Source organism: Epinephelus lanceolatus, chromosome 3 (assembly GCF_041903045.1).
Source record: "Epinephelus lanceolatus isolate andai-2023 chromosome 3, ASM4190304v1, whole genome shotgun sequence".
In the NCBI taxonomy this organism is placed as follows: Eukaryota; Metazoa; Chordata; class Actinopteri; order Perciformes; family Serranidae; genus Epinephelus; species Epinephelus lanceolatus.
Genome location: NC_135736.1, coordinates 3,910,796 through 3,935,743, shown reverse-complemented (window position 1 = coordinate 3,935,743; position 24,948 = coordinate 3,910,796). Strand labels below are relative to the sequence as shown.

The 24,948-nt window shown below is 42.1% G+C and overlaps 1 protein-coding gene across 1 annotated transcript; it reads left to right on the top strand.

Annotated features, from left to right (window-relative positions):
- The first annotated feature begins 18,425 nt into the window (after window positions 1-18,425).
- rtn4rl2a (reticulon 4 receptor-like 2 a) lies at window positions 18,426-21,906 on the top strand. The gene is given in 5 exon segments (XM_033623331.2): window positions 18,426-18,513; window positions 18,516-18,623; window positions 19,162-19,388; window positions 19,535-19,768; window positions 19,943-21,906. Coding segments are annotated over 5 exon segments (1,518 nt in total). The 3' UTR covers window positions 20,804-21,906.
- The last annotated feature ends 3,042 nt before the right edge of the window (window positions 21,907-24,948 follow it).

The following is a 24,948-nucleotide window of genomic DNA, read 5'->3' as shown; positions in this document are numbered from 1 at the left end:
AAAATCTTTGAGGCGTGTTTTGCTGTGGTTCTATGGCATGAGTGTGGTTGAAAAAAGGCTTCAATTAAATGTTCCTTTTATAAGTTACAGCCTTGCTACGATATGACACATTTTATAATGTAAACTTAAAGTGAGCTTCCCCTGTTTGAAAGACCAGCAGCCGCCACTGTATACATAGTATATATATGGTAGTGTATATATAGTGTAGTGTATGTTGGTGGTTGACAAGATGATGGTTGGTTAGCTAGCAGCTGCTTGTCAGTCTGAAACTTGAAGTCCCACAGGATCTTAGCTGTTATTCTCAACCACTTTCGGTGGTTTCGGAATTCGGACTTGGGGACTTCTAATCCATACTCGGCACAGATGTTCCTGTACATTATCCCAGGCCTGGAGGGAGAGCAGTTGTGTTGGCCCAAAAGGTACGTAAACCCACTATTATGTCAGATGGCCAGTCCACCCTGTGCTTGTGAGGAATGTTAGCATGGTGCAGGAGCCAGAGGTGTAGGAAGCCACTGAGCCTCCGCCAGAGAGGAGAAATTCGGCTCCCAGTAACTTCAAGGTTGTCTAATTTACATTGAGTACTCGAGTTACTTGCTAATGGAGTTTGTGTTAACCCTGAATCTTCATGAGCTTACGTTCCATTCACACGTAGTGCAAATTTCAACTGAATTTCCAGGAAATAGGCAAAAAAGGAAAATTTAGATTAATTTGCATTTCCACCTACGAACATGATGAGAATATTAGGAGTTGCTGGAAAATATCGAAAGAAAAAACAAGAAAAACATTTTTGTTTGTATTTATTTGAGGATGGATACAGCCTCTTCAGTGGAAGTTTAAGTCACATGCTTCATGTACATCATGATTTGATGTTTGTTTGTTGAAGTTTGTTTTCATTGAGCTGTATTTTCATTTTATGGATAGGTGGATTGGTGGAAAGCTACTAGACTTGTATGCCTAACAACTTTTGCAAAGAGTAATGGGTAATGAGAAACTGATCACAGTTTTAAAGTAACCTGCCCTACACTGGTGTTGAGTTGCCTTAGTTTGCCTTCAATCTCAGGGTTTTATTGCAGTTTATTTGTTATTCAGTGTAACTGTGAAAGTTTTTGTATTCCGTTTTTAAGATGTTTTCTTCAAAGCTAAAAGTGGTGTCCTGTACTGTTCAGTGCTGGGCCCCTGCTTTTTTAGCACCTCCTAGCCAAATCTCCCGTTGCTAAAATGTAATAACTGTAGAAATGAAGCATACTAACAGCATCTACAAACAACATTAGGTTATTAAGATTTTCCTGAATGACATAGATAGAGAATGTTTGACATAAATGGAATATTGAATGAGCCTTCATTTGCAAAATGTCCCTCAAAGTAGCACATACTGCCAGGAAGCGAGTCAAAATGACCACAAAGTGATGCAAAGGAACTGCAGAGAAACAAAACACTAACAGAAACAGACAAATCAACCACACAGAGACACAAACAACTACAAATACACACAAAACAACCACAAGGAGATACAAAATCACAAAAAGATCCATAGCAACAATAAAGAGACACAAAACCAACACAAAGTCTGTCTTGCCTCCTACTCCTATGTAGGAGAGGTGGCAGGGGCCCATTGTCTCATAATCTGCCCATGATGTCTGAGTTGAGGGACTCATCTTGGTCTCATCTTTGACGTCTGTCCAGTGTTATGATGTAATGGATTTTTTTTATATTTCTGTCAACTTTCACTTTACTCCACTACATTTTCCTAAAGAATTGGATACTTTTACTCCAATACATTTCCATATATTAAACAGACAAAGTAGACAGAGTCAGATACAATGATGGCAGTTTTAACAGCTTTATAATCAGGGAAAAAAGCCTCACTGACGTGCACATGTGTTACCATGATTACATGTATGTATGAGCATAAATAGTTGATGGGATATACGTGGGTCTTTATCGGGATCAATTATGAGATTGTGGACAGATTTCACCATCAGCAGGTAGATTTATTATTGGTTTTGCTGTTGCTAAATTCGCATATCTGCTGTCATAAAATCTTGTAGCTGGTTCATTTACTTTCACACCACAAAGGAACAACATCAGAGTCCATTTGGAAGCGAACAGAGACCCACCTTTTGTAGCGGTCTCGGTCCGGTTGTTTGGTCCGCATCAGGGTTTGATTGACAGCTTTCACCCCAGCCCAAATGAACCGTAATAACTATGCAAACAGACCTGAGTTTATTTTAACTGAACCAATTTCCAGTCAAGGCCAGACTGCATGTCAGATTAGATGCTACATGCTAGTGATTACATTTCACTCAGTGCTGAGACTGACTTCATGATGGAAGCAGAAAATGGCGTCCCACAGCAGAGAGGGTGAGTAATGATTCAAGAGATTTGTGACAGGTAACTGTGTGGTGACTGCTCCACTGCAGTGTGTCAGCTCTGGAGGTCAAAGGTTTTCTTTAAATCCTTTAAGTTGTGAAAATGACCTTGTTTTTCTTCAAGTGAAATGTATGCTCCAAGTTTAAGGTGGCCTGCTTGTGTCTCACACCACCTGCTCCTCACATATGGACTGGGGTTGATATGTTCTGTGTGTCTGTCTGTCTTTTTCTTTACTTTTTTCTTCTCAATGTCCATTTCATTGCATTATCCATGCCCCATTCGTGCTATTGGAAGATTTTGCCCACTATAGCCCTGATCAAGGTCTTCATTTTTATGAGTTATGAGTTTTTCTCAATATCACAGGCCTTGGGGGATATTACATTCCTACAGACTCTTGTGCTGCTTGCACCATGCTTTTGTTCGAGATGAGCAGTCGGTGCATAATTGATTTGGCAATATCATTACAGAACAGTCACGATAAAAGGCTGTTTAATTAAATGTAATTGAAAGAGACAGAGTAAAAAAAGAGCATCCTACAGTAGGAGAGGGAACATTTTCACAGGACCAAGCACCAGCCCTTACACCTGGAGTGAAGTGTTAATAAGAAAATGCATGTGTGCAGACGTAGACACATACGCACACGTGGGTGAAACAGGCCCTGACAATGTTGGGGAGGGGGATGATGACGTAAAGCAAGTCAATGTAAGAACTGTGAGAGAAGCGGTGGGGGAGAGGAATAAATCTATGAACTTAAGTTGTGCTTTGGCACTGCTATAAACATGTCTATGAAGCACAGTAAAGCAAACCAAGCAGATGGAGAGACAGATTGAGACAGCGAAGACGGTGAAGGAAATCAAGCACTGCAACACATTAGAGAAATGAATGACAAGATTGCTATTTGATCACCATTGAAAATACAACCTAAATGATAGTAATACTTTGTGATCATACACAGGATTAGTGATCACCATCACACTGTCCTAAATGCAAAATTCAGAATGACAGGGCTGTATGTGTTTCCTGCATGATGAGAAAAGCACCGAATCATTTACTGTGAAAAATATGTCTCTCTGTGGGAAATTTTCAAACATAATTTCAAACACAATAGTTTGTTTGCTTCATGGCTGAATGTCCAGCTGCTGTGAAAATTCCCTGGTACAAAGCTAGGGTTTCTATTTTCATTCATTCATTCATTCATCTTCTAACCGCTTCATCCTCTTGAGGGTTGCAGGGGGGCTGGAGTCTATCCCAGCTGACATCGGGCGAGAGGCAGGGTACACCCTGGACAGGTCGCCAGACTATCGCAGGGCTGACACACAGAGACAGACAACCATTCACGCTCACATTCACACCTACGGACAATTTAGAGTTATCAATTAACCTAGTCCCCAATCTGCATGTCTTTGGACTGTGGGAGGAAGCCGGAGTGCCCGGAGAGAACCCACGCTGACACGGAGAGAACATGCAAGCTCCGCACAGAGGGGCTCCCACACCCGGGATCGAACCGGCAACCCTCTTGCTGTGAGGCGACAGTGCCAACCACCACACCACCGTGCTGCCTCTATTTTCCTATTTTTTTTTTCCATTTAGCATTTTTATTTGAACATGTTTTACATATGTTTTCAGAAGTTCTTTTTTATATATGTATATTACAAGGTAATATTACTTTTACTTGTACTTAATTCAGTTCAATTCAATTTTATTTATAAAGCCCAATATCACAAATCACAATTTGCCTCACAGGGCTTTACAGCATACAACATCCCTCTGTCCTTTGGACCCTCACAGCGGATAAGGAAAAACTCCCCCAAATAAACCCATTAATGGGGAAAAAAAATGGTAGAAACCTCAGGAAGAGCAACTAAGGAGGGATCCCTCTTCCAGGACGGACAGACCTGCAATAGATGACGTACAGAACAGATCAACATGATAAATTAACAGTAATCCATATGACAAAATGATACAGAAAGAGAGACAGAGAGAGATGCAGGACAGATGGTAATGACAGTAACTTACAACAACACTGATTTAAGTAATAATATTACAATAATAATTACGGCTATTGTGGTACAATATGTTGTAGGTATGTATTAATATATGATAGTATATGTATATGACAATAATCACATGTGTATAATAACAGTAGAAGTATGACTAATGATGACAGCAGCAGCAGGAGGCATCTGGCAGGACCACAGCAGCAGCACAACCACACACGTCACACTATCCAGGCACCGCTGCAATACGAGTTAACCTGAGAGACGAGAAGAAGCCGAGTTAGTGACATGCAGTAATAGGACGTGAATTTTTTCAGCGAGAAGGAGAGAAGGTGCTCGGTGTATTATATGTGATGTATTATAGGAGGTCCCCCAGCAGACTATGCCTAAGTCAGCCTAACTAGGGGCTGGTCCAAGGCAAGCCTGAGCCAGCCCTAACTATAAGCTTTATCAAAAAGGAAAGTCTTAAGTCTAGTCTTAAATTTGAAGACAGTGTCTGCCACCCGGACTGAAACAGGAAGATGATTCCACAGGAGAGGAGCCTGATAGCTGAAGGCTCTGGCTCTTGATCTACTTTTGAAGACTTTAGGGACCACGAGTAACCCTGCATTCTTAGAGCACAGTGATCTAGTGGGATAATATGGCACTATGAGCTCTCTATGATATGACGGAGCTTCACCATTTAGAGCTTTATAAGTTAGGAGTAGGATTTTAAATTCAATTCTGGATTTTACAGGGAGCCAGTCAGGCACGTGCACAAACAGACCCCAAGTGGTGCTCAAGCACCTGCCCTTTTGCCCTCTAACGAGATAAGTGCCCTTTAGCAACACATTTTTTCTGTTTCTTAAGATTTAAAAATTTGGGTCATGGCATCAATTCTCAATTGAAAGCATGCCGGCAGACACATAGAAACTCCTGGCAGGGCCTGCTTTGCAAACCAACAAGAAAACAAAAATTTTGCCTGCCCGCATGCAAAAAAAAAAAAAAAAAGAATGTGAAAGGGATGCCCTTGTTTTTTTACTTGGGCACCTGACTCACAAAATGTCTGTGCACGGCACTGGAGCCAGTGAAGAGAAGCTAAAACAGGAGAAATGTTATCTTGTTTCTTAGTTCCTGTCAGTACATGTGCCGCCGCGTTCTGAATTAGCTGGAGCGTTTTTAAAGACGTATTAGAGCTATCTGATAATAGTTAACTACAGTAATCCAGCCTAGAGGTAACAAAAGCGTGGACCAATTTCTGTGCATCTTTTCGGGTCAGGATAGGCCTAATTTTCGCAATATTATGCAGATGAAAAAATGCAGTCCGTGAAGTTTGTTTTAAATGGGAGTTAAAAGACAAATCTTACTCCGAGATTTCTTACGATAGTGCTAGAGGCCAGAGCAATGCCATACAGAGAAACTATGTCATCAGACAAAGAGTTTCTGAGGTGTTTGGGGCCAAGAACAATAACTTCAGTTTTGTCTGAATTTAACATCAGGAAATTGGAGCTCATCCAGGTTTTTATGTCTTTAAAGCCTCAGTGTGTAAAAATGGTGAGTAACAGTGACATCAGCGGTCAAATTCTAGATTGCAAGGCTCACTCGTGCTCACTCGCTCACCCCTCCCGTTGGGTAAGTGACGGTGGCCTCGCAGGACAAAAAGCCTTGCGCAGACAGAGATGGCATCATCCAAGATTTTTTCAAGTTTTTCAGGAGTAGGCCTATCTAGTGATGAGGTGAATATTTATTTAGGAATCTAAACCATGTTACAATATTGTAGCGACCCTGCAGTAAATGTTCTGTTATAATGTCAATGTTCTGTGAGTTAATGGCATGTTTGGGATTGAATGAGTATAGGTAGGGGGGCGGGCTGCGAGTGTGACAAGGATGAGAGCTGTGTGAGTGCGGGTGCTGGTGTGTGTATGAGCGAGCTGGAGATGAGAGCAGCAGTGCACAGTTGGAGTTACAGCTAAGTTCTTGTTTGTTGGTTGTTTTGGTGTAGTTACAGCCAACAGTAACCTTTACTGTTCAGTAATAAACGGTGATTTGCTGAATAACTGTGTCATCCTTTCCATACGTCCTGGCGGACGCTACAATATGCTATAGCTTACCAGTGAGATATAGGTTATCTGTGAGATATAACATTATGTTAGGAGTGTTTTATTTCTAATTGTTTTGGTAACACGAGCAAACATTAGCACAGTAATGCTAAAATAACACGTTTTATGTGATAGTCACGGCACAGTGCGGCAAATATAAGTTGGTACAATTATAATATATGCGTTTCCAGAGTGTTCTTCCACAGGAGTTCTATTCACTTGCGTTTTGTCCCGTCCTCACTTATCTGATCTTTATCTTTTATTTGGTGGTGTGGTCCTCCATTTAAAGTGCGACAGAATCATAAAAGTACAAAGCAGATTCATGCAGAAGCTTCACCTTCTCTGTTTCCGGTCAAGGCAAGTTCTAGGTAAACATGAAAGGCGAAGCCTCCAGCAGACCGCGCCCTGCCTGTGTATATATATAGAGAAATCATTCTAAGCCTATGAGAAAGCTTCCATTTGTATGTGAATTGCATTACACTTTAGTAAATATATATTTATGAAAGCAATAGTTGATATTTGCTAATAAACAACCACGTAAATTACACATTGTATCTTTAAGGCAATTTTGAAGTTTAGATAATTGATCTGTTTCTTCTGGCTTTATCGATAAATACAACTGTATATCATGTGCATAACAATGGAAATTTACAGAGTGATTTCTAATGATGTTACCTAAGGGAAGCATATATACAGTGAACAGAAATGGTCCAAGCACAGAACCATGTGAAACTCCAAAACAAACTTTGGTATGTAGAGATGATTCAACATGAACATAAAACAAACTGAAAATGATCATATAAATAAGATTTAAACCAGCTTAGTGTGAAACCTTTTAGGCCAATTAAATGTTCCAGTCTCTGTAGCAGAATTTGATGGTCAGTTGCGTCAAATCTCGCACTAAGATCTAATAAAACAAGTACAGAGGCAAGACCTTTGTCTGAAGCAATCAGAAGGTCATTTGTAATTTTAACTAGTGCTGTCTTAGTGCTATGATGCACTCTAAATCCTGACTGAAATTCCTCAAATAAATTATTATCGTGGAGAAAGTCACACAGCTGGTCTGCGACTACTTTCTCAAGGATCTTTGAAAGAAAGGGAAGATTAGATATTGGTCTATAGTTGGCTAACACCTCTGGATCCAGGGTGGGCTTTTTTAGAAGAGGTTTAATTACAGCTACCTTAAATGATTGTGGTACATAGCCTGTTAAAAAAGATATATTGATCATGTGAAATAAGTGAGTGTTAACTAAAGGTTAAGTAGCCTAGTTGGGATGGGGTCTAAGAGACACGTTGATGATTTAGATGAAGAAATCACTGAGGCCAATTGTTGAAGAGAAATAGGGGAGAAGCTATCTAAATATATATTAGGTCTTACAGCTGTGTTTGAGGTTAGATAGGTACTATCTGAGGACAGGAGGTCATGAATTTTGCCTCTAATAGTTAGAATTTTGTCGTTAAAAAAGCTCATAAAATCATTACTGCTAAGGGCTAAAGGAATACAAGGCTCAATAGAGCTTTGACTCTCAGTCAGCCTGGCTTCGGTGCTGAAAAGAAACCTGGGGTTGTTCTTGTTTTCTTCTATTAATGCTGAGTAATAGTTTGCTCTGGCATTGCGGAGGGTCCTCTTATACGTTTTGAGACTGTCTTCCCAGAGTAAACGAGATTCTTCCAGTTTGGTTAATCCCCAATTCCTTTCAAATTTTCTGCTTACCGCAGTGCGTCAGTCAACAACAAACAGAGAGGCTACCTTGAACTATAAAAGACACATTGTTTGGGTGTATGACCTTGAAATATGACACACTGGGCCTCATGCAAATAAAATGGTGTTTCCATTCAGTGATACTCACTGACAATCACTGTGTGTATCCTTGAGACCTGACCATCATGCTAAGTTCATTTCTTGAATATTGTTTAAGATCATCAGTTTTTTTTAAGGATTTGCCATTGGAGGTCCAGTGTGTAGGATTAAGTGGGATACATTGGCAGAAATATTGAAAACAACATGATTTCTTTTTCTACAGTAACCAAGAACAGACAAATCAAACGTTGACTCTAGATAGGGACATTTGCATTTTCATTTGGCCATCATAGTTAGCAGCCTGCTGCAATGAGAATCAGAAAACAGATTTTTAGTGTTTTTACCATTTAAATTATTGGGTCTATTTATTTTGTAGAGGAACTGACTTCTGCCGACACATTCTCACTCTGACCTCATCACATATAAACGTTTGGTTATGGACTTTTCACTTTGACATAATAACATACCCCGGGTACATTGGTTGTTGACATTCTGGGACGCCGTGTCAACTTTTGCTGTTACATACATTGCCTGTTTTCAAAATACACTTCAGTTTTCACAGGAAATGTACAGTTTGCATACAGTCACTTTCAAAATAAATGCAGTACGTCAGTACGAATTGCCTTTTTTTTCCTTCAACAATGAACGCATGTGGTTTCGTTTGGCTAACACATGCCCTGCCCGCCCTACTCGTACTTCTGCCCCCTTATCTTACATTGTTGTCCCGCTGCGTTTCTTCTTGACGCCACCAGGCACCATTACACAATAACTGTAACCGGCTGCGTATTATGCCGAAGTTAAAGGACGACTTTTTTCCTTGATGTTTGATGGTCACTGCCCAAGTGCTGGTATTCGACGACTTCAGAGATTCTTTGGGATAATTTGGCTCCTGGGAAAAACCTCCTGAACAATGAACACTGAGGGAATTCTAAGGAATTCTAAGTGTTTTGTTGTTGTTGTTTTTGTTTTTATTTTGTATTGGATTGTGACTCTGTCTTTAATGTACTGCACAACAGGAAGCTGCTGTAAACCAGTCTGAACTGAGTCAGGCCAGTTTAAATGTAACATTTAATATTGATTTAAATCTTTTCCTGTATAATAATACAATGAAATGGACAGTGATTGTGGACACACGGGGGACAGAGGGAGACAGATAGGACATGCAAAAAAGGAAAAAAGGAAGTGTGGAAATGGTGAAAACGATGAACACAGTACGGCTATAAAACTGTCGAAAAATAGGTAAAACAAGACTTTTATCATTCAGTCAACCCAGTGCATGCTGGGAAGCTTTCCATATGCCTGTGTACTGTGTATGGGCATGTAACACGTAGCATTAAGTGCCTGATGAGGGTCATTTCACAAAAACACCTTATACACCTTATAAAGTGAGTGAGATAGACAGAGAGACAGAGTGTGGAGAAAAAGCTTTCATGTTTTTGGTAATTTCTGAGAGCTGTGAGAGGACACTGAACACATTAGCTGTGAAGAGAAATGGAGCGGATGAGTGAGGGAGGGAGGGACGCGGAGGAGGAGCGAGAGTGGACAATTTGATGTGAACACATGCAAACACATATGGCTGAATGTTATACAATTGTTCTGCTGCTGATGAAAGAGCAGGACAGGAAGTTGCATTGACCAAAGAAGTCAGAGTAAATTCAGCCAGTCTTTTTACAGGAGAAAGCATCATTTTATAAAGTCACTGTATGTCTCTCAGTACAAGGGATGGTATGTATGAGCTATCCACACAAACTGGGACTGAGACCAGCATTTATTAGGCTCACCATGGCTCTGTTCTGCGCATGTACAGTGTGTACTTTGGGCCCCACACCCTCAGAGGGCCCGTGGGCTCCATGTTCATTGCATTGCAATTAGTTTGTCATTATCATTGTGATTATGTTTAGTAATACTGATTGTATGGTACACTAAAGCACAATGTAGACTCAACTAGTGTGGCCTTAAAGGTACCGAGGGGACACACTGGCAGCCAGCCCCTCCATAATGTTGCGATGTAGTGATTGCAACTGTTACAACAAATTCAGTTAATCCCTGTGAATTCTGCGCGACCTCGCAAATTTGTTCAGTCACCACAACTTAACTGCAAATTTGACAGTTTAAAATGGGTAAACTCTCATTTCATTGTAGAGTAGTATTCTGCACAGTCCCTCTCTCTCTCTGTTTATCATGTGACTGCTGCTGCAGGACCTCTGCTGCTCTGTGACTGGAGTCACAGATACATACAGTGACAAGGCTAACTATTAGCATCACATGGCTAACATTACAGGTTTTAAGACAGTGGGATTGATTACCAAGGGTCTAATGAGTGGGGGCCCTCAAAAAGCCTGGGATAAAAAAAATTGGCTTTGTTTACATTTTCTTTTTTATTTGTAAGTAGTCAGTGCTATAACTAAATAAAAACTGTCTGGTCTCAGCAGGTCTCTGAGGCCCTTCTCAACTCTTAAAAGTGCAAAATGTTTTTAGTCCGCCCCTGCACCAGGTTTTGTCACTAGACGCAGCAAGAGCTGAGTGAGTGACTACTAATGCTGCTAGAGCACTAATGTACACCGTCATATGTTCCCCCAAGAAAGGGAAATCAGGGTTTGAAAAAAAAGAAAGAAAGGAGAGGGGAAAAAGCAGACTGACTTTGGGGCTATGCCTTTGCAAATAGATTCTAATTTTGCAGGAAACACTCAATGCTCATTCTAATACCCTTGGAGCCTGTGCCAGCATCAGTTTTCACTTATTATCGAAATTTCATTGCACAAAATGGCAATGAATATCACAACATTCATTACATTTTTTTTTAGAAAAGCTGGCATGAAATCAGGCATCTCAGGCAGCAAAAAACAACAACAACAACAACACGGAAAATCTTAGAGGGCCTGGTTACACACACACACACACACACACACACACACACACACACACACACACACACACACAGACACACACAGACACACAGACACAGACACAGACACACAGACACACAGACACACAGACACACACACACACACACGCACACACACAATCAGGCCAATCAGTTTCATTCTGCTGATTGACAGTTGGTGGACTATAAACTAGCAAACATGGATGTAAAGAATGCAGGACTTTTGAATGATTTTTCCAGATGTTATATGAAGAATGATATGCACTCAATCTGTTTTTCAGACCTATAAGATTTGCATTAATCATTTTGGTGAGAAACACTGTATGTAAACAGGTGTTTTTTGTTTTCACCTAATATGGAGGCTTTGTCTTGTCGAGGGACTGTGATGTAGACTTGTAATATCAGTGTTACTGCAGATGGTATATGGTTACTTGGTGCATATTTCTAATATGTGTATTGTTATGTGTTTAATCATATTACAACAAATTGTGTAAGGTAGTTCGTTGTAATTTGATTAAACATACAATCTGAAGAGTATTCTAGCAGTAATATCATGAAGCTGCCATGATTAGTCTACTTTCCAATTAACCCCTGATGACATCTACCTCCAGGGCCACAGATGACATTATACTCCTCACACCATAATACTCCTCACACCGATTAAAATAAGCTTTCTGTGTAAAATTGGCAGAGAACACCTTTGAAGACAACAGAGTACATGCACAGCACACTAACAGTGAGAAGAACAGGGGGTCTATAGAGCCCTGCAGATCACAGCAGCGACTTACTTCTAAGAAACACCAAAAACAGCTTAACAGTAAAATGCATTTTAATCTGCTTGTGTTAACAAAGTTTCTCTTTGACAATGAAGGAAAATCACTGTTAAACACAAACTGTTCAACTTTGAAGTACATGACATTTAAGTACAATTTAAAATTGATGAAAATAACAATACAGGCTGTCTAGCACCTCAGGATCTGTGTAACTTCTAAGAAAAAAAAAACCCCAACTAATTATATTTCACTCAAGCAACCATTGTGCTGCAGAGTGTGTGCCAGTGTGTGGAAAGAAAGCAGCAGTATATGGTAAAGCGGTAGTGCTGACGCCAAGGAACAGAACGAATGAAAGACACTGGCAAGAAAGGGAGGGAGCATTGGAAGACAAAGAGAAATCTGATGTAGGAGGGGAGGTTTGTTGGGGGATGGGGGGCAAGACACTGAAGAATAGCACAAGCCTCTTTGTCTGAGACAATTGGACAGACTGTGTAAGATGCTGCTGCCTCTGCGAAAACGTGTGTGACAGATAGACGGACTGTGGCAGTGAGAAACGTGTTAGATAGTTTCCTACAAAACAATATGACATGTTGAGTCACCTTCCACAATGTCCTGCTTGTCTTTGTCTCACTCTTTAAGTGCGTGACACTATGCTGTCTTGTGCTGTTTATTTCAGAGTGTGTCTGTCTCCAGAAGTCTTTTACCTCAAGCACATCCCACTGTCTGTTGTAACCATGTTTGCTCATCCTCCTATCTATCTCATACCTCCTCATTAGTGTCATCCAATGGGACACAAACACACCGAGTGTACAAGTTGTACAATCACAATCTTTTGTGTTCACTAATGAGATGAACCATGTAAAAGCCACTCTCCCAAAAGCATTCCACAATGTTAATAAAGAGAAACAAATGCTTTTAAGCCAGTGTGAATTGTTCTAAAGGGGGCTGCCGTTCAATAACAGGAAGATATTACTTACATTTAATAGCTTCATCACAGACCATAGAACAGAGGGATGTGGGTTGTTACCTTGGCAACAGACACACCTCTAATACAGTATCCCATCACCCTTACAAACATCCTCTCTGACCTTCTAGCAGTGTTGACGTCATACAGGACAGAATTGCACAGCCACACCTACAGTAACATATCCAGGAGGCTAATTAGGATCAGCTGGTAGAAAATGCAGTCAGTTTATTTCAGGGTGTCTCACACCACACACAGAATGATAACAACATGCTGTGCTGGTCTGTGCAGTGACGCACTGCTCTGTTTGTAGCTAACAGTGGATCAAAGCTGGCCACGGAGAATAAAGTGAGGTACAGCGGGATGCAGACAGAGGGACAGATAAAGACAGACGTGCAGATGGACAGAGAAAAGGGCTGGCAGATGTGCAGGAGAGGGTGTGGGTCGGGGAAGCCTCAGTTTGTCTCTGTGTGGGGATTACACAAACAACATATAGCCATCATCACACTCATTGAGGAGACAGTGCCTACACAGAAACACAAACCTGCTGTGTGGGTGACTGGCACAACACTGATTGACTGACACTCTGTGGTGGCATTTAGACAAAGTTGTGCCTCAGCAGAGAGGCATACAAATGCACGTGTAAAGATAGACACACACACTTGCACAGCTGGTACTGTGGGTGTGTGTGAAGGGGAGGCCTGTGAGGTGTTGGTCCCGGATGGCCAGTGGGCACAAAAGCTCGTCCACAAGTCCTGATAAGGACAGAGCAGGAGGTGTGAACAGCAAAACACAACGTGTAATGGATCCCCTCAATTACTCATTTGTTTATGATGCCTGTGGCTCACTTGGCTTTGTGCAGAATGAAGCTTGTGTATACACATGTGTGTGTGTGTGTGTGTGTGTGTGTGTGTGCACACTGTGTGGATGTTAGTGCGTGTGCATGTGTGTGGCCATGCATACACCCTTACATGTGACTGTTTCTTCCGTTGTATACTCATCTGTTGAGCCGCCTGTGTGTTACTATGAATGGATGCGCTTCTGTTGTCTACCTCCTCATGCCTTTCAGTCTGAGCAGCAATCTACATTTATTATCAATGTCAGACACACAAAAGAGACTGGGATTAGTCTCCAAGGTTAGGTCCTACCTCTTCCAGTGCTGCTTACATGGCTGTAATGGTTATTGTGAAGGTTATTTTGCTCATCATTTCTATGAATTTCTTGTATAAAGTTACACTAATAAAATGCAACAATTAAGGCTAAACAGGACAGCAAACAAGTTCAAAACAAAGAGACCTTAAAGTTAATGTCATTTTGAAAGCCTGCATTAAACTCTTGAGCTTTTTCAGAGTGTGTTCTACACTTTACACCCTACTGTAGCAGGGGCCCCCTGCCCTTCCTCTCTTGATTCATGTCTCTATCATGCAATTTTCTTTTACAAAGTCAGTTTGCTTTCTTTCCTTTCTCTTTTGGAACCCTGATTTCCTTTTCTCTGGGAAAGACATGACAGTGTATATTGGTGCTCCAGCAGTATAATCAGTCACTCACTCAGCTCTCGTTGGATTTTGAGATGAATCCTAGTGCGAACAATTTTATGCCTTTAAAGGTGATATGTATAAAATTTAATGGGATTTTCTGGCGTCTAGTGGTGATGATTGTAGATTGCAACCAACTAACTACGAACTACCAACTACTCGGCCAGAATTCCTTCAGATTTTATTGGGGAAGCACAACAGTATCAGCACATCATCGGTATTGGCCAACATGCTGATAGAACAGTACATCATCGTCATCGGCTGATATTGGCTTTAGAATCAGAATTGGCCAACAAACTTTCTCTTATTTTGCACAATCAGTGAATATTACATACATTAAAACACATTCTATTCATGTCTCCATCTGCTGGTGGACCTTCAGGATAAGAGTATGCATGCATAATATGATGTTAATTCCATGACAGAAGAGACTTGATGATCACTAAAATTATGTGGTTAATGTATATATCAATATTGGTAGTGGTTATCAGCCAAATAAGTTGTTATATATCGGCATATCAAATATCAGCAAAAATCCAACATTGTGCATACCTAGTATTCATTGTTACATGGAGGTTTTTACAGGGAGCTGAATTATCCACAGAGGTCTCTTCCTCTCCAAAACAAATGGCCCAGGTGCTTAAAACTAAATACTGAATAAAGCAAAAGTTTCATATTACAAATCAGTGTAACTCCAATGCTGCTCGTTGCAGAGGGGCTTCTAACCACACTGGCAGACACAAAAACCTGAATGGCCCTATCTAGAGCCAGTGTTTGGTTTGTCTGTTCAGGGCTATTATAGAAACATGGCGGGGCAACATACTAATCTCCATAAATGAGGACCCACTCCCTATGTAAATATAAACAGCTCCTTTTAAGGTAAAGAAAACACAGTTTTCATTTTCCAGTGATTATACTCTAAAGAAAACATACTTATTATACTGTATTATATTCCATTGCTGGGCGGCTGTGGCTCAGAGGTAGAGCGGGTTGTCCACTAATTGAAGGATCAGTCTTTGATCCTCAGCTCCTCCACTTCGCATGTTGAAGTATCTGTGAGCAAGATACTGAACCCCAATTTGCTCCCGGTGGCTGTTCCATCGGTGTGTCAGTGTGTTAAAACTGAGTAGCAGGTGGCACCTTGTGGGGTAGCCCGGGCCACCAATGAATGAATGTGTGTGTGAATAGGTGAATGTGACTCGTAGTGTAAAAAGCACTGTGAGTGGTCAGAAGAGTAGAAAGGCACTATACAAATGCAGGTCCATTTACCATTAACCATTCTGCCAATACAGTGCCCTAAATCTTACACACTGGACCTTTAAGGGGTGAGAGGGGCCTCAGAAAGCTTCCACTATTGTTTATACAAATGTCAGTCTTTCTTCAACTGATTTATTCAGCGAATTTGATAAAAAGATAGAAACACCTTTGAGCATCCAGCACACACCAAGCCTCAAACCTAATAAACATTTTTCAGTGTCAGCACAGGTAAGAGTTTCAGAGAGGTAGTTAAAGGGATAGTTCAGAATTTTTGAAGTGGGATTGTATGAGGTACTCGTCCATAGTCAGTGTATTACAGACAGTGGATTTCTGTCAGTACGTCCACAATTTGGAGGCTTGGCTGGAGTGCCCAGATGGAAGCTAAGCAATGTACTGCTGAGGAGTGGTCTGCAAATAAACATATTTTACCAACCTAAAAAAGTCGCACCTAAGAAAAATCTATGACAGATTAAGTGTACGCTATATTGAGAATATTTTCAGTGCTTTACCTTTTTGTCAGACAGGTTGTTTCAGCGGGGAAGCTAATAATGGCTTCAGCTCCACATTGATGCTCTCTTCAAAGCCATCTGACTCCATTGAAAAAAACAATAACTCAGACTCACTAAACATGGGAGCTGATGGTCTGCAGCCTCTTTGATCAGTTAGTTAGTTTGCATAATTGTGTGACTTCGGTAAACTCAAACTTACCACTACCAAAGTCACACATCAACACAAACCAAACAAACATAAAAAACATAACTAATTGAGGATCAGCAGCTCCTGTGTTCGGGAACTAATATTTTTTTCAACCTGGGCCCTATTTTCTGATCTACTTTTGTTAAAAAAATTCAGCCATGACTACTCCAAACAGAGTAACTCCTGGCATTTGTAAGGTCACTCCAGCGGTAACTTCCTGCAACAACTCAAATCTCGCGAGACCAACTGTTGTAAAACACCAAAGAAGAAGAAGAAGAATCTCACGAGACATGAGATTTCAGAGCCAGACTTTCACTCTCTGAGTGAATGTTTTGACTTGCCACAACAAACATGTCTGAATTTTGACCAACTGGATCTGGATGAGCTATTTGAATTTGATGACCTCCCGTATTTATTTGAACACGGAGTACACGGACTTACAAGGATGCAGAGCCGGACAAAGAGAGAGAGAGGGAGCAGCAACAAGCAGAGGAACATATCCGAATCCAGCTAAAGGTAAAGACAGACGTTCATTTCTCCTTTCAGTTATGTTGTTGGATAATTATACTAACAATCCGAGCCTATCTGTGTGAAAAAAATGCACTTTTAGTGGACGTATTTTGATGTTGTTTGACTCTGTCTGAATGCCCTATTATTTAACATAGCGCACGCTCACGGGCTGCAGGCAGGTCAGCCCGAGCTTCGTACTGGAGAAATGTCAAATATTGAACATCCTATCACTCATTTAGACAAAAGTAGATCGGAAAATAGGGCCCAGGTTGAAAAAACATTAGTTCCCCTTTAAGTCACTGTTTTTCTCAATGAAGCGATATGGAGCAATAAAACAGCTTCAGTTCCATTTTGGAAATCGCTGTCTGATGGAAAGGTTTTGCTATGAAAATACTGTCAATATAGCATACACCTCAGCTGATATTTAAAGTGACTAAAATATGTTTTTATTGCTGACTCCTCCACAGCAGTACATTGCTTAGCTTCCTTGCTGGTACTCCAACCTTCCTCCCCCCATCTGGGGGGCGTGCCGACTGCCATCTACTGTATGTAACACATTGACTATGGATAAGTCCCTCATACAACTCCACTTCAAAAAACAGAAACCATCCCTTTAACATTGCAGGTCTGTTGTATTGCTTTACATCACACTGTCCAGGGGCTTCACTCAGTCTATTCAAGTAGTAAACTATGTTGAAGAGTTGAAGTGATATGCTAAGGCACCTGTTTTGCTGCCTTTCTGTTTTCTGGCTTCATTAGTAGCCCCCTCTCCCCCCACTGATGAACCTAATTAACAATATTTGAACTTGTGCAATACAAACAGAGAAATACGCCATAAGAACTGAGAGGAATTACATTTGCAAGTCCCAGTCTCACTTCACGAGTCAAAGTGACCCAAATGTACTTGAATAGTAGTAAAAAAGTACACTTCTGTCTGTCCACTCCTTGTTCAGCCACTTTTATCTCCATCATCAGTGAAATTATGTCAGGAGCTATAAAAGTACATACAACATGACTGGAGCATGTCGTATTTCACCTCCAGCAACAAATATCACGGTTGTTTTGAGTGATGCAGAATTCTCCCTTGATGCTGAATCATATTTCGGGGGCATCCTCCTTTCCTAAGGCAGCACTATCTAGGCCCTTTTCTGTATTTTTCTGTCTGGCTGCAGTGCGCCGGAAGCAGACCATAACGGTCTCTGAGAGAGCCAGCCAGGAAACGAGCTGTGCGCTCTTCTCCTACCCGTTCTCCGCTCCTCCACAGAGCCCAGTCATCATTACCGGGCACCGTGCCTTGCCCCCCCTCCCTTCACTGTTTCTACTTTCACTCTCTAGTCCTCCCTCCCCCTTGTTCCTATGTGCGTCGAGAAAGTCTCCTCCTCTCAGAGTCTGAGCGCACGTCTCCTCTCCAACCAGGCTTTACGCGCGTACAAACTCTCCAAGAGAATCCCCTACGGTCGGCCCCTCCCCTTTCCGTTTCTTGCCGCCCTCACTCATTCATGACCCCGGATCGGTGACGTAGGAGATTCCTCGGTGCCCACTGCCGTAGGCAATTACGGGATGCTTGAGTATATATGGGACACTGGTAGCCATCAACCGGCACACTCTCAGTCGCTCCGACTCGGGAACCAGGGCATCAGCGGAGATAGCAGGCTTTACTTCGCCCTCTCAGGCTAACTCGCTTTGGGCTTTGGTTCAGAATGGACACCTCTTCGATTTCTCGGAGCCGACGATGCTCCATCATGCGCAACTGCAAAAGTAAGTTTGTCTCCGTCTTTGGTTTTGGATACATGAACAGAACGGACATAGAACTGTTCTGTTTTCTTTTACTTGTGCAACATATTCTTTTTTAGTTTTTAATCTAAGTAAGCTTGATGTACTTTGAAATATTGCATGAAAAATCGACAAATATATATTGGATGGATGATACAAATTTTAAAGGAAACCCGGTAGTTCTGTCAGACTATTACTTATTTTATGACTTATAATAGTCAGACTGCAGAATTTTCAAGTGGAATATAGGACGAACTTTGTGTTAACGCAAAGATATTTTGACATATTTTGACACTTTCCCGACCATGCTGTGCGTAAAGGCGCAGTACTGATGCGTAAACTTAACTTATTGTACAAATATAAAGCTGCAAAGTGTGCTTCCTGTTATTCTAGATAGAATCACAACTGAAATAATGCAAATTTTCAATAGTTTTGGCTCAGTATGATGTAACGTGTAGTAACTGATGATATCAGCACCACGGACAGCTCCCGCTAACCTCCCTCTCTTCCCGCTCTCCTCCAGGCGGTCTCTCTCTCTGGCTGGTGGTGTGGCTGGTCCTCGGCAAGCCAAGTCCGGCATCGGCGTGCCCGCACCTGTGCGTGTGCTACCCGAGCCCCATGACTGTTAGCTGCCAGGCGCAGAACTTCACCGCCGTCCCGGTCGGAGTGCCCTATGAATCGCAGCGCGTTTTCCTCCAGAATAACCGGATCACGGAGCTTAGAGTTGGCTCTTTTGGCTTCGGGACTCAGGTAAGAAATAGTGTGGAAAATAGTATTTAAAAGATGGGAAGGAGAAGAGTTTTTAGGAGTAGAAGAGTTCATGTTTTTGTAATATTTTTCACATTTAAAGTTCAGTAATATGCACTGACAAGTATAATCACCTTCAATTCATTCAGGTCCTGTGGCTGTTCTCTAACAACATCACGTGGATAGAAGCTGGGGCCTTTAGTGAGCTGAGGGACTTGGAGGAGTTGGACTTGGGGGATAACCCCAGCCTCCACAGGCTGGAGGGGGGAGCCTTCCGCGGCCTTGAGAAACTCCAGAGCCTCCACATGCACCGCTGCCGGCTCACTGCCCTGCCCCATGACATCTTCCACAAGCTTTACAGCCTGCAGTTCCTCTACCTGCAGGTAGGGGCGGTGAAGATACATCTACTGCATGCAGATAACTGACACACAGTTATACACATACACATGCAGCCACCCACACAAACACACAGCATCACAAATGTTCATTTACAAATATTACAATTCCCAGTGTGTCTGCTCGTTTCATGCTAACCCTTCCTTTCTTTACCTCCTCAGGAGAATAATCTTCACTTCCTGCAGGATGACATTTTTTCTGACCTCATTAACCTGAGCCAGCTTTTCCTGCATGGCAACCGTATTCGCACTCTCTCAGAGAATGTGTTCCGCGGCCTGGTCAACCTTGACCGTCTTCTCCTCCACGACAACCGCATCAGGCAGGTGAACCGCCGCGCCTTTCGTGACCTCGGCCGCCTGACCATGCTCTTTCTCTTTAACAACTCCCTGGCTGAGCTGCCCAGTCAGACCCTGAGGGACACGCAGGGCATCGAGTTCCTCCGCCTCAACGCCAATCCTTGGTCCTGTGGCTGCGAGGCCCGCCCCCTGTGGGAGTGGTTCCGTGAGGCCCGTGTCTCTTCATCTGAGGTTATCTGCGCCTCCCCTTCCACCCGCCGCAACCAGGACCTCCGCTTCCTTCGCGAGATGGACTTTGCCCTCTGCCCCCTGCCTGACCCTGGCTCCATTGCCGGCTCCACCACCACCACCTTCAGCACCAAAACCCGATGGTGGTTCCACAAGAACAAGCCCCAGTCATCCACGAAAGGTGTGTTTGAGAAAGCCTCAGAGACTGTCAAAGCTGGTTTGTATGGGAAAGGCCCATCCACAACCACCTCAGTAGTCAAGTACGAGTTGGGAGAGGAGGAGCTGGCGCTGCCCAAACTTGATGCAGAAGAGTACTGGGCAAACTACGGCAACGAAGACTCGGGTGTCACCCTGCGATGCTTCGAGCTCGAATGTCCACCTGAATTCGACCTGCCTCCATCTTCCTCTTCTCCCTCATCCACCTCGCCGTCTCTCCTCACCCTACAAGCCCTTTCTGTTTTCAGCCTCTGCCTCAATCTCCACCTGATATTTGGCTGAATCTGACTCTTAGTACAACACCCTTTTCCCTTCCAGCCTGTTATAAGGCTGTGAGGATACCTGTTAGACTCTACACCCCCTTTGCCCGCTTTGCTGTAAGCCAATCCTCAAGGCCCAGCGAGGGAGATGGGGGGACGGTTAGATTCTGAATCTACCACCTACAGGGCTTAATACTTTTCAGAGCTGATAAGAGTTCTTCAGCTAAAGTTATATACATCTACAATACTCTACAGGTATGGCTTTCTGTGTCTCACCTGTATGGTGTCACGTTATGATTCCCTGCAATCAGGGCGATGAGGGCTGAGTCCATCACTAATATCAGTGCAATTTGATAGCAGTTGTGAATGATGTTGTCAATTTTGTCACCTCAACTTAGTTATAACTACTATTACTATTACTGCACCCAATTAACTGGCTGCTACGAATACTACAGTTACTGTTAGAATCAGTGCACAGTAATGACATCACTGTAACCACTTAAAGTGTCATGTAAATAGGTATATATTTTTGTGATATCTGATATGTGTGGTCCAGTGCAATCACTTTCATCTTGATCCAGGAGAGAGAGTTTCTACAGGACAGAGCACAGTAAGGCTGATAGTTTACTATAAGACAATATACTGTGAAGCTGGGAGGAAAAGAGAAAGACAGTGCAGTGCAGGGACATCAACGGAAAAGGACGGGTGGTAAGGAAAGAGACAAGAAGAGGAAAGGAGGGGAGGGGAATTTCAACGAAACAGGATTAGAAAGAGGAAGAGTAAAAAGGAGGAAGGAGGGGGAAGGTGTTCATGCAGCAATAAGAAAAGAGGCAGTGAGAATAGAGTGAGACACTGAGAGGGATAGTGCTGACAGTAGAAGCAACAACCTGCAGAAGAAAAGTAATAAATCCACTGATCAGTGGTTGTTCCATCCATTTGACTCACACCATTTTCTGTCAACGTGGTGTCGTTTGAGACAACCACTGGGAAAGAATGCTTCCTGTCAGGAAGCCAGAGATTTTGGTTTTTGGATGTCTTTCTGTGACATATTGATATACTGTGTGAAGATTGTTGACTTTGATGCAGAAGATCTTGATAAAAAAAATACACTGAATATTTCCTGAATCATGCTTGTCTTATCATTACTAACAAAAAAAGGAATCAAAGGTTCTCCATGTGGTCATTTTGTGTTGAAAGCAAATGTGGGATGAAACAAATGACAACAAAATCTAAATTGCAACAAAAAAGTAGCAGATTGCTGTTGTGTGACTAAACCGTGACTAAAGTGGACTGAAAGGACAAACCACATGGACCTGATGTCACAGACAGAGGCGCTTAGAATGGCACTGGCTGAGATGGACATCTGTCTGTCGGTTTGTGTGTGTGTGTGGATAGATGAGAATGAATGGATTCACAAGCTGGCACCTCTGCAAAAGACAAATACGTCAGTAGGTTTGTCACTCCACTGATTCATCGGTGGGCGATGCCAGATGGACAGACAAGGTTCGAATTGGCTGATTTGTAGATACACAAAGAGAGCAATGAGAGAATTTGGTGACTGTCAGAGCCGCAGAGAGCAGGAGACAAAGTAAGACTGACACATTGACATGCAGATAGACGGATGGACATGATGTGAAGTGATAGAAGAGTGGGCTTAATAGTCAAACTGACAATGAATTTAGTAATGCTGAGACAGCAAATATAAGGAGAAGAAATGTTCTGAGCCAGCAGCGGAAGCTGTGTGAAAAAAGGGAGGAGGAAGTTACCAAATATAGGCATCCATTCTCTCCCTCAGCAGTGTTTATTAGTCCCTCCCTCTTGAAAGCGGCTTTCCACACTGCCTTGTAGGAATCAAGATACTGTAGGTGTGCTGATGTATAGTAACTCCATTTCTTCTATCCCTTATATGCCCATCATTTCTCCTAAAGCTTCCTCCATCTCTCAAGGCCAGAGATGGGATGTAAGGAGAGGGTCCCTCGCCCTGATAGAGGTAAAGAGGGCAAGGCCGAGATGTAGTAGGAGTGAAAGAGTAGGAGGTAATGTTACAGAGGCACACACACATACACACACACACACACACACACACACATACACACACACACACACACGCAGATCCACTCACAAAGCCAGTTAGCCTTGCTTTAACAGAAACAACCTCACACAGTTTTTTTCTCTCTCTGATTCCAAGAGTTACAGAGACACAACTGCCTCTTTGTGATTTTCTGTCACTGCAGTTCTTGATGAAGAATGATTTCAGAAAATATTCACTGTTACCTTGCTGCTCTAACTCTATCATTGAGTCTTGTGGAGGAGGTCAGACTGAGCCCGGGTGCTCTTCAGTGGTCATGACAGTGAGGTTATTGAATGATGCAGCATAAGGAAAGAATAAATTCATACTTGTTTTAACAAAACGTGTTTGTTTGGGCCTTTCATTCTATGTCTTGGCAGCTGTCCAGTCAAACACACACACACACACACACACACACACACACACAGGCACATGCACACACACAAGCACACACTTGTCATTGTGTAAGTCCTCCAGGCAGTTGTCCAGCTTTCTCAACTGTGCAACTACTGAGCCAAGAGAAATGGAGAACAGGAAGCTCGGAGATGAAAACAGAGCCTGAGCAGTGTAAACTCAATCTCAGTGACCCTGTACAGTACAATGATCCAATAACACCATGAACAACACCTCCTCTTGCTCACAGTATGCATTCAAAGAGACAGTGACAACAACAATAGTACGTTAAAGGTTAGGTTCAAATTATTTAAGTCTCACAAGCATTCAACATGACATGAAAACGTCTCTTACTCTAGTGTTAATGGGGAGAGACATCTATTCTGTGTGAAAATGCATTCAGAAATTCAGCTGAAGTTAATGTGTGTCATATTTCTGAGTTAGAGTTTCATTGGTTCTCCTTAGAGCAGGGCTCTCAGTGTTTCACAGACCAAGGACCTCTGCGTTGTAAAATAGTTGGAGCAGGGACCCTGTAGAAGAAAATGTTTTATCTTACAGTTTTAATTTTAATGTGTTATTGTCCTTCCTGTTCTACTCATTAAATTATGAATTGTTAAACAAAGATTAATAGACCCCTGTGTGTTTTAGATACTCAGAAAGGAAAACAGTCCTTGAGGTGTTGAAGAGACTGGGGCTCCAAGATTGATCTGAACTGTATTGGATCTATCAGATTGTATTGTTAATTACCTTGTCCAGTGATTCCTGAGTCTTATAGGACCTGTTGATTAGCTCAGCCCTCTGTTTTGGGCTACCCTTTGACGTAATAGCATAAAAAACTCTGATCTTCAATTTTCAATTGATCTTCAATTAGAAGTCGACACTCTTGTTATGAACTTATTTCTCCACTGCACAGTGAATAAAACTCATCTGAACTAGCTGCAGAATTGGACAAAAAGGATTTTTTGTTCTTCAGCAGTGCCCCCACTACATATATTGTATAAAACTGAGTTTTGAGGTCTTCTCTCCTTTGCGCTTGCTTGTAGCTGCTAAGTCAGCATCAGCTGTATCATCGCTAAGTGTGTTACCCTCACCCTCAACACTTTCGATGGTGTTTTCTAAGATGGATGGTATTTCAGAGTCTCTTGCTAGTAAAATTACAAACAATCCACTGTGGCTCACAAAAATGTCTGTGCACTTGTAGTAATAAAAAAGATGATAAAACTAATTGGCCAATATATTTCAATACTATGTAAATGTTAGCAAACTATGTCATCTTGTCGTTATGTATAAGTGCCGCACGGTGATTTAGCGCTAGCTAGCTTACACAGGCCCCCAGGAAGTGCGCAGAGCTTTGAAGCCAATTTTTGCAGTGACCAAACAGTGTAATTACAACTGCTGGATCCGTCATGTGACGCCATGTGGCCCCGAAATAGTTTTTTTTTAATCATTGACTTAAATGGCAAAAGAGGTGTCTGTAAATCAGTGGCTACATTTTTTCGAGTGTCACAACCCCGTGAAAAGACTCATTTCACTATGAAGATTTGATGCATTCAGTCTGATAACATCTGGAGAGTCTAGAAGAGCGGACCCGTAAACCGTTTGTAGGTGCCATTTCTATGTGAATGTATGTAAGCACCAAATTGAGCCAGCAGGGGTCCTCATTGTGTTGGGTGTAACTTCCTACATAGATAGGAACTTTATGACAG